This window comes from Tamandua tetradactyla, chromosome 10, assembly GCF_023851605.1.
Source record: "Tamandua tetradactyla isolate mTamTet1 chromosome 10, mTamTet1.pri, whole genome shotgun sequence".
Taxonomy (NCBI): domain Eukaryota; kingdom Metazoa; phylum Chordata; class Mammalia; order Pilosa; family Myrmecophagidae; genus Tamandua; species Tamandua tetradactyla.
The window spans coordinates 16990040-17008087 of record NC_135336.1 but is presented as its reverse complement, the minus strand read 5'-3'; the positions used below and the strand labels follow the sequence as shown (position 1 = coordinate 17008087).

At 36.6% G+C, this 18048-nt stretch overlaps 2 protein-coding genes across 7 annotated transcripts in view; one reads left to right on the top strand and one right to left on the bottom strand.

Annotated features, from left to right (window-relative positions):
- Positions 1-288: 288 nt before the first annotated feature.
- Positions 289-5611, bottom strand: CEP19 (centrosomal protein 19). 6 transcript variants are annotated; one of them, XM_077117969.1, is made up of 5 exons: positions 5296-5611; positions 4603-4698; positions 2484-2574; positions 1838-2033; positions 289-1147 (listed from the first exon to the last, which is right to left on the bottom strand). In XM_077117969.1, exons 4-5 carry the CDS (start codon positions 1965-1967, stop codon positions 786-788), a joined length of 492 nt encoding a protein of 163 aa, XP_076974084.1. In that variant the 5' UTR covers positions 1968-2033; positions 2484-2574; positions 4603-4698; positions 5296-5611; the 3' UTR covers positions 289-785. The 6 variants fall into 6 exon arrangements, with proteins under 6 accessions (XP_076974084.1, XP_076974083.1, XP_076974086.1 ...); XM_077117968.1 differs by lacking the exon at positions 2484-2574; XM_077117971.1 differs by lacking the exon at positions 2484-2574 and having other exon boundaries at positions 4629-4698.
- A 67-nt stretch (positions 5612-5678) lies between these two features.
- The window catches only part of PIGX (phosphatidylinositol glycan anchor biosynthesis class X), a gene marked incomplete at its 5' end in the record, with an annotated part of 99811 nt that continues 87441 nt past the window's right edge, over positions 5679-18048 (top strand). The window contains 3 exon segments of the mRNA XM_077119332.1: positions 5679-5869; positions 5871-6004; positions 9341-9404. Of these exon segments, the coding sequence (XP_076975447.1) occupies positions 5679-5869; positions 5871-6004; positions 9341-9404 (389 nt within the window).

The window sequence follows — 18048 nt, the reverse complement described above, 5'->3', positions numbered from 1 at the left end:
AAAGAAGGGAAACTATTTACATATAGTATATATACGTGTGTATAAATATAAAAAAAGTTTCATATATATACTATTACAGATATAGTTTAAGATGAACACATAATTTTCCCTTTAGCTTGTAAACTCAGCCTTCATTTCCCTCCTCACCTCTAGTTCAAGCTTCAATATATATGTATTTTTTATTCATCATCATGATAATTTCTTAGAACATTTGCATCAATTCAGAAAAATAAAAACAGAAAAAAATTCATAAATTCCATACTCCTTATCCCTCCCTTTCACTAATCATTTAGTGGCATTTCAATCTACTAAATTTATTTTAACATTTGTTCCCCCTATTAATTCATTTATTTTTAATCCATGTTTTACTTGTCTGTCGATAAGGTAGATAAAAGAAGCATGAAAATGCTACCTGAAAATGTAGAGCTGTTTTCCTGTAGCCATCTTTCTTGAAGATGATTGTATGATATAGCTTTCGCAATGTGACTGTGTGATTGTGAAAACCTTGTGTCTGATGCTCCTTGTGACCACTTTTTGAAGAGTGCTTTGAAAACTATTGCTTTTTTATTTCTTTGCTTTGTATATATGTTATACTATACAATAAAAGAAGTTAAAAAGAACAAAGAAAAATTCTGCCTAGTTTTGAAAAGTAACAAGGTCAATCCAATTATGCCTCAATATGTACATTTAGTGTTCTTTACATATTTTGCTATAATCAATCTATGTTCTATGTTCTTTGTATAAACATGGAGTTTCTGCTCGCCCAATAAATTCTGTGAGTTTTATCAGAACTCATCAGCTGACTCTGTGTCCCAGCCACAGGATTGCAGTTGTTCATCCTGTGGGAACTCAACCTCAATGTCATAAACAAAATTTGGGTCATCTTTCTTCTTCTGATTTTTCTCAAAAAGTTCATCCATGATGCTTTTCCTTCTGGCAAGTTCCTTGTCATCTAGTTTGTTCAGGTCTTCCTCAGGATCAATGGTCATTTCCCTTTGAATCTGTGCCATTGTTTCTGCCAAGCTCTGCCCCTTCAAGTAACCTTGTAAAAAACTGAACAACTTTTCTAACTGCTTCAGGGATACTTGTTCCAGGTAACTTCTGTGTCGTGGATTATTCTTTAGTTGTTCAGCAGCTCTGTTGCAGTCTAGGAAGGAGAGAAAAAAAAACTAACTAGCACATATACCACATACACCACAAACTACTGATGTACCACAAACTATTGTAAGGGCCAAAATAGAACAAAAAACTCAGAACCTGAAAGCATTATCTGCCACTATAGCTAAGTAGGCTATTTAACATTTTTTTGATAAATGCTTATTGGAATGTATTATTTTACAGAACTATTTCTTTATATTGAGGTTTAAATGGGGTGGGGTAAGGGAGGGATGCATGTTTAATTCCTGTAACTTAAAATCATTTTGTGGAGATGTTAAACATTCTCATCTGGAAAATATGAGAAGAAAAAGTGATATTACAGCTTTTAGCTTATATTACTAATAAAATATTATTTTACAGCTAATAAAATATCAAGACTAAAAATTAAAAAAAAACATCTGGGTGAGAGAAGGGAATTAATATTATTGAATTATACTATCATTTAATGTGCCCAACAATCCTGAGATTATCAACCTTCTTTTTACAAATTAGGAAATGGGAGTTCATGAGAATAAGTAATTTAGCCAGGGTTACACATCAAGTTCCTGGTAGAGTCATAATTTGAATTTAGTCAGTCTAACTCTAAAGGCTATGCCACTCCACTACATGAGTCACAAATTGTACTTATGAAGTGATTTAGAGAATATTTAAGATATAAGGCAAGATAAACATGAGGTACCTGAAAACTTTGAAAAGTTTCGGACTGGCATGATGCGCTGGCGACTTTTCCCTTTGATTTCGCTCTCATAGATTAATATAATAGCTGGAGGCTGGAATCTAATTCCACATTTCTTGGCAGTGCACATCATTCCCCATATACTTCAGGGTAAATCAGAAGAAATCTGATGAAAATGTGTTAGTTGTATAACGGCTTCCTGATAAAGGGGGAAAAAAATCAGTTTCAACTCAACTAGGTGTTAGATAAATCTTACTACCCCTCCCAGCCAGCAGATCTGGTTTGGTCTAGTTATAGGGCTGGAGCTCAGTATATTAAGCTCACTACTTGCAGCGTTACCCTGAAAGCTCAGTTTCACCCTGGGTTATCCCCAGTCTGCTGAATCTCTAAGAATCTGGTTCACTGAGGATGTAGATTCTTTTACACTTGAACCTGGGAATGTAATTCAGTTTGAACTTTTTATTGTTCTGTATTCTTACCAAAGATTGTATCTGAACCCCTGAATCCCAATAACTGACTTAAAGGGCCTTTTGAATTTATCAATTAAGCAAGTATGTATCCAGGACCCCTATGTCAAGGTACTCTGAGATTAGATCTGTCTCCCTTGTTCTTTCCCAATCATTTTAATCACCAAATTTCTTGCAATTACTTATTTAATCATCTGTCTTCTCTTCTAGTCCATATGCTCCATGAGGGCAGGGAATATATACCATTGTTTATCACTCTATCCAGCATATTACCTGGAACATAGTAGGCACACCATAAGTACCTGTTTACTTCAATATATTAATATATGACACTGCCCCTGTACAGCCTCTAAATGTTTATAGTCTAGAAATCTGATTAAAAAGGTCAATGTGGTGCAGAATCAATTGGCCTCTACATATAGTAGACAATAATTTTCACCTGGCTTTCATTTCAGCTTATTTGTCTCACTATATAATATTGTTTTCAATACCAAGAAACGGTACTTTTCGGATTAGTACTTCCAATCCCAACCCCAATACCAAAATACACTTAATTACAGGGACTGCTTTAGATGAGACCAAGATAATCTTTGGAAAATTTGTAAATATCAAGAAACCTTGATGTAAAATGATATATGATGATGACATCCTCATAAACTCAGTTCTGTTAGAGAATCACTATAGGAACATGGTTTAAAAAAATTACTTAAATAACAGAAATACATATTCATGTTAGAAAACTGGGGAAAAAAGGAAACAAAAATAATCATCCATAATTCCTTCCAGTCTTTTTTCTAGGTATATAATTTTAGTTTTTTAAGCTACAGTATATTTTTTATGTTATACATACTATTTCCTCCCTTTTAAATTTAACAACGTATGTGATTACTTTCTTGTTAAATGTTTTACTAAATTGTGATTTTTAATATGACTGCCAAGTGTTTTGTCCTATGGATGTACCATAATCTATTTTATTCACCCTTTATTGTTGGGCATGGGAAATTTTACTCTTAGGAAATGAACAATATTTAAAGAACTGCTTTTTTCTAATTATTGTGCTTTGCTCCTGACCTAATGATCCTATCTAATCCCCCTTTTTTGTTCTTTACAAATACAACTCCCAACTCACTTCACTAAATTTAGTCTGTAAGTCTTCCAGATCCTGCTGAGCACAATATAAACTCCAAACACTTAAGCAAATGGTTCAACTCATGAATGGTAATGTGCCAATTGATACGCTAATAAAATAGTGTTGACTACAGATACTTTTTTTTTTTTGCATGAGCAGACACTGGGAAACAAACCTGGGTCTCCCGCATGGCAGATGAGAATTCTGCCTGCTCAGTCACCATGGCCCGCTCTCTATTCTTTTAAATATAACTTTTATCTTTACTAAAGTAATATTTGTATGTTGCTTAAAAAATAAAATAATTCTAGGAGGTTATCATGGTTAGGGACATGTATCACCTTGGCCAAGTTGTAGTACCTGTTTATCTGATTGGGCAAGTGCTGGCCTGTCTGTTGTAATGAGGACATTTCATAGGATTAGGTCATGAGCGCCTCAGCTGCATCCACAGCTGATTCCATTTGTAATCAGCCAAAGGGGAGTGTCTTCTACAATTAGTGATGCTAAATCTAATCACAGAAGCCTTTAAAGGAGGATTCAGAGGAGACAGGCCCCATTCCTGCTTTGGCTGGTGAGCCTCTCCTGTGGAGTTCATCCAGACCCTCCATCGGAGTCCTTGGCTTCACAGCCTGCCCTGTGGATTTTGGACTCTGCGTTCCTGCGGTCACGTGAGACACTTTTATAAATTTTATATTTGCAAGTGTTCCCTGTTGATTCTGTTTCTCTAGAGAACCCTAACTAATACAGAGGTTTATAACAAAAAACTACTGCCCCTTGTTCTACCCCCTCTTATAGGCAACCAGTCGCAAGTCTTTTAGGTGTTTCTTCCAAAAATGTATCACCATATTTCTTAATAAAATACTGCTATTTTCAGTTTTAGATGTTATCTTTTTTTGCTGTTTTTTTGTATGCTGTATGGTAGGGTCACATTTCATTATTTTTCCATGTGAGTATCCCATTATTGCAGCATCATTTGTTGAATTTTTATTTGTTCGGTTTTGTTTTGCCTATTTGTTATTTGCAAAGTGCTTGGACCAAGAATCGAACCCAGGTCTCTTGCCTGGAAGGAGAGAATTCTACCCTTGCACTCCCTTGCTTTGTTTTTTAAATGTAATTTTACTGAGCCCTATTCGCACAGCAGACAATCCATCCAAAGTATACAATCAATGACTCACAGTAGACATTATCTTTTGATACACACTCTTCCTCTTTGAAGCATCCGTCTTGGAGCCCTTTGTTCTGCTCCAATCTACACTAGATGCTCTCTAGGCCTGCGGACAGAATCAATTTAATTCATGAAGAATAGTTTTTACTTTATTCTTCCTGGATATTAATGTTTTTTTTCTCTCCCGAAGGCTCGGCCTGCCATAATCTTGCTAAAGATCCCCTACGGCACCTAGAAAAGTATGGATTTAAAAAAAAATTTTTAATTGACAAAAATCTTCACACACATACAGTCCATACATAGTGCATAACCAATGGCTCACTGTATCATCACATAGTTGTGTATTCATCACCATAATCATTTTAGAATATTTGCATCACTCCAAAAAAATTAAAAAAAAATGCATACATCCCATATTCCTTACCCTCCCTCTCACTGAACCCTAGTATTTCAATGTACCCAATTTTATTTTACTCCTTACTCCTCTATTATTTATTTATTTTTTATCTATATACTTTTTACTCATCGGTCCATACCCTGCGTAAAAGGAGCATAAAAGTATGTATTTTGCCACACCAATGGCACCCCTCTGAGGGTGAATTATCCTCTCTCTACGCAAGACTTTCATTTTCCATAGGCTCCACTAGCACAAGGTTGACTATCTTACTCTTAGAAAAGTACAGAAAGTGCATCTTATACAGACCAACATCTACAACCTCCGTGCCGAGACGTTTCCATCCAACTGCAGCGCACGCAAAGAGCCCTTATCCCCACACTGCGGCCAGGAAGAAGCCAGCGCTGCAGGAAGAAGAGACAGTCATGGCCCGCAGCAGGGGACGTGGGTGAACTTCCGGCACGAGGCCTGAATCCATAAATGCGTGGAAGTGGAGGGTGAGAGCCCAAGCGCGCTGAGCTTGCTCCTAGGCCTACCCGCCGGGTTCAAACTCCACCTGGGCGCCCACAGAACGTGGTTTCCACAGCAACAGCCCTGGGTGCACGTCACGGCGCTTGCGCCACTCTCGCCCCGCCCCAGAGAGGAACGGTGAGAGGCGGGGCCGAGGGGGCAACGAAGGAGGGGCCAGGTGACGGGCCTCACGGGGCTCCGGAACCTTCGGGGGCTGGGGCTGTGAGAAGGGGGGCGAAAACCGCGGGACTGCAGTTGTACTTGCACCGAACCCTCCGTCCCGATCACTAACTCCGTGGCATCGTGCTCTAAGGAGCGGCGTTAGGCGTGTGCAGGTTCCTTCCTCCATCCTCTTTTCGTCCCTGCGCGCCCCACGGGCACACGCCCTCCGGCGTTCTGGCTGCTCGGGCAGTGGCTGCCCGGGCCGTGGCCTGGCTGCTGCTCTGGGCTGCAGCTGGGATCACCCGCGCTCCTGCCTGGGCCTTGACCGCCGCCTTCTCCGACGCTGGTAATGAGAGGGGCGGGGCTGCGGGAGTGCGGGCGGAGTTTGAGGGCCGTGGCCGGGGACAGGCAGTCGCGACTCCGGGGGTCCTCTCCGCCCCTTGACTAGCAAAGATGTATAGTGTATCCCGGCGTGTGATCTCAGAACTCCGGGGTGAGCTGAAGGAGATTAAAAAAAAAAAGGGCCCCTACCTTCCTCGTCTTATGGCTTTGTCCGCTCCTGAGTCTCTGGAGAGCCGGGCTTTGTCATTCCGAGGCGAGGGTGACGGCACTGTTCTAATCCAGAAAAAAGGTGTTTCCGTGAAGTGCCTTCGGATGTGTAAAGCTCCTGACCACCAAGGGGTCAGCAAGATCTCAACGCTCTGTGAGTTGCGAGCAGCCCAATCCAGAATGCAGAGACTCTAGGGAAACGACTAATTTAGTTTTACAAACATCTTTTTTAAGGGTTTCTTTATGATTCCTGGGTGAGCAACGAGTTGGTTCACTTTTTTGATTCCGTGTCAGTGGCCCGAAGTGCTTGTTAGGTGCTGTGGATGAAGCCCTGAGCCAGCCAGACACGGCCTAACATTGTGCAGTTTGCAATGTGATAGGGGAGATTGACATGTGCAGTAATAATTGCAGCTAAGTGATCCTGTTTGCCAGAGGAAGGAAAGTCAGCGCAAACCAGGTGCGTTCTCTATCCTTAAAGTAAGGCTGTTAGACTAGTGTCTGTCAAACAGTGCAGCTCTCCTTTGTGTGTTTTACATACTAGGTTCCAAATTTATTTGAGGAAAGGATTATAAGGCCAAAAGCATTCTCAGACATCTGAACTTGGTTATCTCTAAAGACTCTTACTGCACTGACATTTTATGATTAAAAAGGGGTCAATTTTCAGAGCCAGTTCAGATTATCACATCCGAATAAAGTAATATTTAAGGAGAAAAAACCCTGAAGGTGAATTCGGTTGTAACAGACTCATTTGGAAAATGGTGCTTTTGTCTTAAGAATGATAAATAGCATTTGCTATACTGTTTGCAAATTAGCGTCTCCACCATCCCGTGGTGAATGTGATTTACTGCTTTCTAGTGTGCATCCCAATAGAATTTAAGCGTACTTATCTGACTTTTTTCTAAAATAATTTATAGGGAGACAATAAGCCTTTACTCCCCACCAACCCCCATTAAAATAAAGCATTATGAAGACAAATCTGAATTTGTAAAAGAGACATATAGGTTATTTCATTTGGGAGCGTTTATATGCTTCTCAAAAGCAAATAAGCATTCCTTTAAATAAATATTAAGTAAAGGAGAGAAATCTTAGACTTTAAAAATAAGCAGCAAATATCCTAAGTGGAGTGGAAGAGAGAGCAAAGTTGATGGTGGAATTATACAGAGAAGGTAGGGTTTAACAAATGAGTATGATTACTGAATCATTATATTGATATTTTAGTTTAGAGCAGCTAGAAGTAGAAACCTAAAATTGTGGAATTGTAACCCATACCAAACTCTGAAATCTATACTAAAACTAGTTGTTGCAGTGTGCTTTGAAATTTTTTATTTATTTATTTATTTTTATTAATTAAAAAAATTACAAGAAACACAAACATTCTCAACACATACACTCAGCAGTTCACAATATCACATAGTTGCATATTCATCACCATTATCATTTCCCAGAACATCAGCATCAATTCAGAAAAAGAAATAAAAAAACAACAGAAAAATATAACAAACAGAAAAAAAAAATTTATAGGCCATATCCTTTACTGATCCCTTTCATTGATCACTAGCATTTCAAACTAAATCTATTTTAACATTTGTTCCCCCTATTATTCATTTTTATTCTGTATGTTCCTCTCATCTGTTGACAAGGTAGAAAAAAGGAGCATCAGACACAAGGTTTTCACAATCACACAGTCACATTGTGAAAGCTATGTCATTATGTAATCATCATCAAGAAACATGGCTACTGGAACACAGCTCTACATTTTCAGGCAGTTCCCTCCAGCCTCTCCATTACATCTTGGATAACAAGGTGGTTTCTACTTAATGCATAAGAATAACCTCCAGGATAACCTCTTGACTCTGTTTGGAATCTCTCAGCCATTGACACTTGTCTCATTTCACTCTTCCCCTCCTTGGTGGAGAAGGTTTTCTCAATCTCCCGATGTTGGGTCTCAGCCTATGTGCTTTGAAATTTATTGCTTTTTTTGTTTATATGTTATTTTTCACAAAAAAGAAAAAAAATAAGTTAGGCAAACCTTATTTCTAATCACTTGGTTATGTAACTGAGCCAGTTACCAGCTCTTTAGTTTCCTCTTGTGTACTAATGGCAGTAGTTTTGTCTGCCTGTTTGTGAAAGATAAAAGAAATGAGTGATAGCCTGAAGTATAGGGTTTGCATATATTTATAAATATTTTTTCCTGTTGTTTTTTTCTTCCTTGCTTTGTATATTTTGAATATTTTCATGTCCGCTTCATTTTTTTTTTCATAAACCTTCTCAGGAATACTTCTCATGGTTCAGCAACATACAGTAATAGCCTGTGGTTTTCTGTGTTTTGAGTTTTAATATTCTTTGTGTACACCTCCAACTTTTGAAATTGAGATAAAGCTCCATGGAACAGTGCCTGCCAGTGTTAGCAAAAGTGCAGTTCAATAGTAACTGAATTTTTGGTTTTATGATGCTGACATTCATTAGTAGTTTTAATATCTGATTTCTGCATGGAGTCAGTATAGCCTAAAACAAGATATCTCATTAATCTAAGTTTATAAAGGAATGCTTTGAATTTTTAAGTGCCTCCAGTTACTTTTTGTTTTGTTTTTAATATTTCCAACAGCCATACAGGGCATAAATGTACCATCTTTCTTGTTTTATAGATTTGGGTGGCAGAAGACACACGTTACTAGTATGTGTCTGGTATGCAATTTCAGTGAGCTAGAATTAAAACTATTTCCTGGCTTTTTAGTTATTCTGTTCCTTTCGGTGTCCTAGGATAAGGTAATATTAATAGCAAACACCTGTATAGAGAACTTATTATGTGATAATAATACTGCCCTGCAGTAAGTGCTACTCCATATATTAATTCTCATGATTACTAGCAGAATAAAAATATCTTGCCCAAATTCACAGCTATTAAGTCACAGACCTGGATTTGAAACTAGGCAATCTAACTCCAGAATCGGTGTTCTTAACCACTATCCTATACTGAAAAGAGATTTATGTGCTCAGATTGTTTAAAGTTTTTGTTTTGTTTTTAGGATGATTAGATTTTCCAAGCAAGTAAAACTTATTAAACAATTATTTTATGATTATTTAAATATTATTTCATGAGTGTTTATTTTTAAAAATCTTTTGGTTCTTTTAGGCCTGAAAGCCGCTTGTTCTGAAATTAGTTTGAGGCAAGAAGTTTTGAAGGATGGTTTTCACAGGTAAGTTCTCCATTGATTTCTACTTATGTTAAACTATGGTTTCATGTAATTTAGAGCAAAAAATTGATAGTTGAAGCATGGATAAACTGAAAAATCACTTGATTTCTTTTTTTTTTAAATTTTTTATTAATTCAAAAAAGTTACAGGAAAGAAACACAAACATTCTTAGTATATGTTCATTCCGTTCTACATATATAATCAGTAATTCACAGTATCATCACATAGTTCCATATTCATCATCATGATCATTTCTTAGAACATTTGCATCAATTCAGAGAAAGAAATATAAAGACAACAGAAAAATAAAATGAAAACAGGAAAAAAAATTTTACAAACCATACCCCTTACCCCTCCCTTTCATTGATCACTAGCATTTCAAACTAAATTTATTTATTTATTTATTTTTTATTTTATTTTTATTAATTAACGGAAAAAAGAAAAAAAGAAATTAACCCAACATTTAGAAATCATACCATTCTACATATGCAATCAGTAATTCTTAACATCATCACGTAGATGCATGATCATCATTTCTTAGTACATTTGCATCGGTTTAGAAGAACTAGCAACACAACAGAAAAAGGTATAGAATGTTAATATAGAGAAAAAAAATAAAAGTAATAATAATAGTAAAAACAACAACAAAACAAAAAACAAAAAAAAATAACCAGACAAAAACAAACAAAAAAACAAAACAAAACAACAACAACACAAAAAACCTATAGCTCAGATGCAGCTTCATTCAGTGTTTTAACATGATTACTTTACAATTAGGTATTATTGTGCTGTCCATTTTTGAGTTTTTATATCTAGTCCTGCTGCACAGTCTGTATCCCTTCAGCTCCAATTATCCATTATCTCACCCTGTTTCTAACTCCTGCTGGACTCTGTTACCAATGACATATTCCAAGTTTATTCTCGAATGTCGGTTTACATCAGTGGAACCATACAGTATTTGTCTTTTAGTTTTTGGCTAGACTCACTCAGCATAATGTTCTCTAGGTCCATCCATGTTATTACATGCTTCATAAGTTTATCCTGTCTTAAAGCTGCATAATATTCCATCGTATGTATATACCACAGTTTGTTTAGCCACCCGTCTGTTGATGGGCATTTGGCCATTTCCATCTCTTGGTAATTGTAAATAATGCTGCTATAAACATTAGTGTGCAAATGTCCGTTTGTGTCCTTGCCCTCATGTCCTTTGAGTATAGACAGCATATAGATGGGTCCTGTTTTTTAATCCATTCTACCAGTCTGTGTCTTTTGATTGGGGAGTTTAATCCATTAACATTTAGTATTCTTACTGCACGGGTAGTACTTTCTTCTGCTATTTAGCCTCTTGGATTTTATATGTCATATCTGATTTTCCTTCTTTTTACCTTTACTCATAGTCTTCCTTTCTACACTCTTCTCCACACCTCTCTCTTCTGTCTTTTCGTATCTGTCTCTAGTGCTCCCTTTAGTATTTCTTGCAGAGCTGGTTTCTTGGTCACAAATTCTCTCAGTGATTTTTTGTCTGAAAATGTTTTAATTTCTCCCTCATTTTTGAAGGACAGTTTTGCTGGATATAGAATTCTTGGTTGGCAGTTTTTCTCTTTTAATAATTTAAATATATCATCCCATGTCTTCTCGCCTCCATGGTTTCTGCTGAGAGATCTATGCATAGTCTTATTGGGTACCCCTTGTACGTGATGGATTGTTTTTCTCTTGCTGCTTTCAAGATTCTTTCTCTTTGACCTCTGACATTCTGATTAGTAAATGTCTTGGAGTATGTTTATTTGGATCTATTCTCTTTGGGGTACGCTGCACTTCTTGGATCTGTAATTTTAAGTCTTTCATAAGAGTTGGGAAATTTTCAGTGATAATTTCCTCCATTAGTTTTTCTCCTTTTCTCTTCTCTTCTCCTTCTGGGACACCCACAACATGTATATTTGTGTGCTTCATATTGTCTTTCAGTTTCCTGAGTCCCTGCTCATATCTTTCCCTATATTTTCTTTTTCTTGCCAGGTTTCAGATGTTCCATTCTCCAGTTCACTAATCCTATGTTCTATTTCTCGAAATCTACCATTGTGGGTTTCCATTGTTTGTTTCATCTCTTCTGCCGTGCCTTTCATTCCCATAAGTGCTGTGATTTGTTTTTTCAGACTTTCAGTTTCTTCTTTTTGTGCATTCCTTGCCTTCTCTATATCCTCTCTCAATTCATTGGTTTGGTTTTTGATGAGGTTTTCCATGTCTGTTCGTATATTCTGAATTAATTGTTTCAGCTCCTGTATGTCATTTGAATTGTTGGTTTATTCCTTTGACTGGGCCATATCTTCAATTTTCCTTGTGTGATTTGTTAAATAACAAATCTAGGCATTTAATTATCTCAAGTAGTTTATTCTGAAGATTGCTTGCACTCTTTTACCTGGGGTTTTCTTGCTGGATGAATTTGTTGTCTATTTGTTCTTTGACATACAGTTCAGTTTTATCTGGATGTCTAGCTTAAGTTTTGTTTAACAGAGGAGAATTTTTCAGTTCTTGTTTTCTTGTTTCTTGCCCTGCTTGTATGGTGCCTTCCCCCCCACCCCCCTCCACACACTTAGGAGGGTCTACTTAGGTATTTTAGACCCCAACCGGATTTTCCCAGACCCACTGGCCTCCTATCAGGAAGAAGGAGTCACCTGCATCGGTTTTCCCTGAGGGTGAGACCCAGCAGGTTGAAAAACTTTCCTGTGAAGTCTCTGAGCTCTGTTTTTCTTATCCTGCCCTGTATGTGGTGCTTGTCTGCCTGCAGGTCCCACCAGCATAAAATGATGCGGTACCTTTAACTTTGGCTGGAGGCATGGTGGAGACGGAGGAGAGGTTGTAGGCTCATTTTAATGGCTTCAAATTACCAAGTCTTGGTGTCTGAATTCCTTGAGGGACAGATTCCACCCCAGTTGGACTTCAACCATATCCTGGGGAAGGCATAGGCTCCAGACGAGCCCTCAGACGAGCTTGTTTCTGCCTATGCCTGGGGCAGTTGCAGCCTGAGAAGCCCTGCTGCTATATCCAAAGGCAGTCAAACCTTTTTAGAAACACAGCCACAAAAACCTCTGTTTATTTCTCTTTTTTTCTTTTCCCATCAGCCCTGTCCCCTTGGCGCTGGGGCAAAAATAAGCGACCTCCACTTTGGCCAGGTTCACCTGAGCTGGGGGCCTGTTTTTAGTAGTCAGAATTTGTTAATTCCAGAATTGGCATTTGGTTGAACTCAGTCCCTAATGCTGGTAAAGCCTCTTTCCTTTCCCTTCTTGGAAGCAGCCTGTCGGGGAGGGGCGCCAGCCACCGTGGCTTGGGGAACTCACGGTTCTGGGGGGGCTTGCAGCCAGTCCAGCTGGTCCAGACTGGGGTACGCTGTGTGTCTGGTCACTCACGTGGCCCCAGGAGCTGTTCTGTACTGTTTCTGGTTATTTAGTAGTTGTTCTGGAGGACGAACTAAAATGTGCACATTGTTAAGCTGCCATCTTGGCCCGCATCACTGGATTTCTTAAAGTTCATTGGTGACGTATTTATCCATATGTGGTTCACAGTTTGAAATAATGATTACAATAACTGAGAAAAAGAAGGAAAAAACTAGCATTTATTGTTTAGCATGTATATGTACTGCATATATCCAGCCAGAAGCTTATTGTACAATATTCCACTTAATTTTCACAATGGCTGTGTGTGAGATGATATTTTTCTTATTTTTCAAATGGTGGAACCACATAGTTTGTGGAAACTATAGCATAAGGAAACGTCCAAAACTTTTAAAACTTATGTTGATTACTTTAGTTGATTACTTTCTCAAGATATTTGATACTTGAGTTCTGATACATTTATTTTAAAAGTCACTTCATTTTGTAGTCACAATGGAAATATTTTACTCTCTCTTCAAAGTTAACTTATCATGTGAATGGCTAGAAGGTATAGTAGAGAAAATTTGGACTTTCTTTTATTTATTTATTTATTTTCGATTTTTTTTTTTTTTAACATGGGCAGGCACCGGGAATCGAACCCTGGTACTCTGGCATGGCAGGCAAGCATTCTTGCCTGTTGAGCCACCATGGCCTGCCCTGGACTTTCTTTTATTCAGATACATTTGGGCTTAAAATATAGCTCTAATGCTTATATCTATGTGACTTTAGCAGGTTACTCAAGTCTCTGCTTTTGTATCAGTAACTTTGTGTAGTAATATTTCTCATTAGGATTTGGGTCTAAATCTGAGAATGTTTGGAGAGCTCCTTAATATAGTGCTTGTCACATAATAAATGCTTAGGAAATGTTAGCTATTATTATTAATGAGATATGTAATCAAGTTGGGCTGTACCATTCAGTCAGAGAGGAGAAGTGACAATAAAGTGAGAAATCCAATTTTGAGAGGAGAGTTGGTAGGATTTCTAAAAGTAGTTTTTAGACAGTGTTCCAGCCAACGTTTTAAGCTATGTTAGGGTAATTATTCCAAGTTTATAGCTTGTATATAGCTCTCCTTACAGTAATTGAAGTGTATGAAACTATTCTCATGGCCTGATTTTCAACAGGAATCGAAGATGGTAAATAATACAATTTTAACAGTGTAATCCTGAATCATTCTAAAAATAAAGAGGTGCCTGAAGAGGCAACTATGACTGCAAATGTAGCTCTCCAATTATGAACACTGAAGCTAGAAAGCCAGGACATAAAACGAAGGATGAAGAATGTCAGAAACCACAAAAAAACCTTCAGAAAATAGAAATCCCAAAGTTCTTTGAAACTTTTCAGAAACTGCAAATGACTATAACAAAAGGTTTTGTAGTTATGTTTAGAGCAAATGTTGTCTTGCTCTAGTGTAGATGAGGAAGCATTAATAGATAATAAAAAGCAGAATTCTTTAGCTCCTCCTATTTATTTTCATGGTCAAGAAAAATTACTTCCATATTGGAAAGGGCCAAAAAAAAAATAGAGAATTGAAAACAGAATATGTAAGGAATTATACAAAAAAGGTCTCACTACTATAAATGAGTTCTCTCCCTTCGCTGATGAACTATATCTCATAGCAGTAGGAGAACTTGCTTAAAAGATTGCTAAACTTTTTTGTACCTTTAGACAGGTAGTTAGGGAGAACTATGAGATTGTGAGCTGGATGTTGATTCTGGGCAAAATTCTAGTCTAGATTATTAAAAGGATGGTTTGTGAACCAGAAGAGGAAATGGTGGTTTCTGGGAATTAGCAAGAACCTACTACAAACTTATTTCCTTTATAGAGTTAATAGATAGTGATAAAAGGAAATCTTTTTAACAGAATAAAAATTAGTATTTTATTGCTTTATTGAGTAAACTGGGCAGCATTTTATTTCAAAAGTAGAAGGGAGCGTTGTGGAGGTGATGGAAAGGAAGAGCTTATATAGAGGAAATGTGGAAGCAAGTGAGGAAATGTTTTGATTGGCTGATGCTGAAGTTTTAATTTATGGAAGGAGGTCTAATAAAGTGGGGAACAGTATGGCATATTTATTCGTATGGTATATTTGTTTATTTTTAATAGTCCTTACTGGACTGAGACCAACTAATGATTAAATGTGAAAATTGCAGCATTGTTGGGATTCCTCTGCTCTCTCACAAAGTCCTGGACTTGGTCAGTTTTTATTTTTAAAAAGTCTCTGCCATGCCTCAGAAAGGGGCTGCTCCTGGCAACTCCCAATATTTTTTATTTTTTATTTTATTTAACAATAAGTAGCTCAGAAAAATGCTATAATTATGGCATATCTGATTTTCTGCAAAACTTTTGATGAAGTCTACTTGTTATATTTGTGAGCAAGATGAAGAAATGTAGATTGGAAGATAATTCAGGTAAATGACTTCATAAGGATTAACAAGTATACCCAATATGTTCTGATTAATGAATTGAATGTCACCTTGGAGGGAGGTCTTAAGGGTCTCTGTCTTTTTTTTAATGTATATATCTTTTCTGATTATAACAGTATTACATGTTCATAAATGCATACAATACACAGAAGAAAAGAAATTATAAATATGTTTTACTTTTATAGGCAAAATGAAGTAGTGGTTAATATGCAGGCTTTGGAGTGAAACTGCCGGGATTTGAATCCTGATTCTTGAAAAAGTTGCTTCGTGTCTTAGTTCATTGGTTTTCTTATTGGTAAAATAGAAATTGTAATAGTACTATCTCATAATGTTTTTTAAATCAAATTTTTGACAGATATTTGCACCCATATGAATACCACCACAATCAAAACATAGAACATTTCCATCATCCCCCCAAATATCCATGTGCTGCTTGCTGTTATTCTGCCTCATCAGCTCCCAACTCCACCAGCTACTGCTCTGTTTTCTATCACAGTTTGTGTATAGTTTCTAAAATTTTTTATAAATCAAATCATACCTTTTTTATATCTGGCTTCTTACACACAGCCTTATTATGTCTTTGAGATTCAGCCATGTTGTTTTGTGTAGTAGTTTCTTTCCTTTTTGTTGCTAAGTACTAAAGTTTGTTTATCCAATCACCAATTGATGGCATTGGAATTTCCAGTTTTGAGCTGTTATAAATAAAGCTACAATGAACATCTGAGTACAAGTCTTTCCGTGGACATATTTCCATTTCTTTGGGAAAATATCTAGGAGTAGAATTTCTGGGTTATATAGTAGGTATACATTGAACTTTATTTCATTGAGGTTTTAATTTTTTTTTTGTAGTTAAGATTTATTGAGATATACAGTACAGTACTAAAATGAATATTGGTGACTCCACCAGATGAGATCTATGTTACAGGTGTTGTCTCTATTTGTGCCATGGATTTTTTAATCTCATTTTTAATGTCTTTTTTATATTGTGAATATAATATATATTTTAAGAAGCGATAAATTTCCAAGTACATTTTTTTATTTGTTTGTTTTCATTTTTATTTTCTTTTTTTGGGTGCATGCCACTTTACTGTACTCATTTATTGGCTCTAGTAGTTTTGCTGTGAATTTTTCATTGTTTTTGACATATAGTATCATATCATCTGCAAACAGTGAGAGTTTTACTTTTTCCTTTCCAATTTTTATGACTTGTATTTCTTTTTCTTTTCTAATTGCTCTGGCTGGAACTTCAAACAATGTTTTGAACATCCTTTTCTTGTTCCTGATCTTAGGGGGAAAGTTTTCAATTTTTCCCCGTTGGGGATGATGTTAACTGTGGGTTTTTCATATATTCCCTTTATTATGTTGAGGAAGTTCCCTTCTATTCCTATCCTTTGAAGTGTTTTCAACAAAAAAGGATGTTGAATTTTGTCAGATGCCTTTTCTGCATCAATCGAGTTGATCAAGTGGTGTTTCTACTTTGGTTTGTTGATATGGTGTATTGCATTAATTGATTTTCTTATGTTGAACCATCCTTGCATACCTGGAATGAATCCTTGATCATGATGTATAATTTTTTTAATGTGCTTCTGGATTCAATTTGCTAGAATTTTGTTGAGAATTTTTCCATCTATATTCATTAGACAGATTGGTCTGTAATTTTCTTTTCTTGTAATATCTATGTCTGACTTCGATATGAGGGTGATGTTGGCTTTGTAGAATGAGTTAGGTAGCTTTCCCTCCTCTTCCATTTTTTTGAAGAGTTTGAGTAGGATTGGTACTAATTTTTTCTTGAATGTTTGATAGAATTCACGTATGAAGCCGTCTGGTCCTGGACTTTTCTTTTGGGGAGCTTCTTAATGACTGATTCAGTTTCTTTACTTGTGATTGGTTTGTTGAGGTCATCTATTTCTTCTTGAGTCAATTTTGGTTGTTCATGCCTTTCTAGGAAGTTGTCTATTTCATCTACATTGTCTAGTTTATTAGCATAAAGTTGTTCATAGTATCCTCTCATTACTTTCTTTATTTTTGTGGGGTCAGTGGTTATGTCTCCTCTTCCATTTCTGATTTAATTTATTTGCATCCTCTCTGTTCTTCTTTTTGTCAACCTCGGTAAGGGTCCATCATGTTACTGATTTTTTCATAGAACCAACTTCTGGTTTTGTTGATGTTCTTGATTGTTTTCATGTTCTCAGTTTCATTTATTTCTGCTCTAATCTTTGGTATTTCTTTCCTTTTGCTTGCTTTGGGGTTAGTTTGCTGTTTTTTTTCTGGTTGTTCCAAGTGGACAGTTAATTCCTTGATTTTTGTTCTTTCTTCTTTTGTGATATAGGCATTTAGGACAATATTTCCTTCCCTCTTAGCACTGCCTTTGCTGCATCCCATAAATTTTGGTATGTTGTGTTTTCATTTTCATTTGCCTCAAGATATTTACTGATTTCTCTTGTAATTTCTTCCTTGACCCACTGGTTGTTTAAGAATGTGTTGCTGAGCTTCCATATATTTGTGAATTTTCTGGCACTCTGCCTCCTATTGATTTCCAGCTTCATTTGTTTATGATCTGAGAAAGTGTTTTGCATGGTTTCAATCTTTTTAAATTTATTGAGACTTGCTTTGTGACCCAGTATATGGTCTATCCTTGAGAATGATCCATGAGCACTTGAGAAAAAGGTATATCCTGTGGTTGTGACGTGTAGTGTTCTATATATGTCTGTTAAGTCTAGCTCATTTATTATATTATTCAAATTCTCTGTTTCTTTATCTTCTGTTTCTAGATCTTCTGTCTAGATGTTCTGTCCATTGAT

Bases quoted from the DNA above. Each gene is read 5' to 3' on its own strand.
- CEP19 (XM_077117969.1), bottom strand. From the start codon at position 1,967: ATGATGTGCACTGCCAAGAAATGTGGAATTAGATTCCAGCCTCCAGCT. The intron at 1,148-1,837 runs GTACCTCATGTT...TCTCCTTCCTAG, and splicing joins AAACTTTTCAAAGTTTTCAG to ACTGCAACAGAGCTGCTGAA.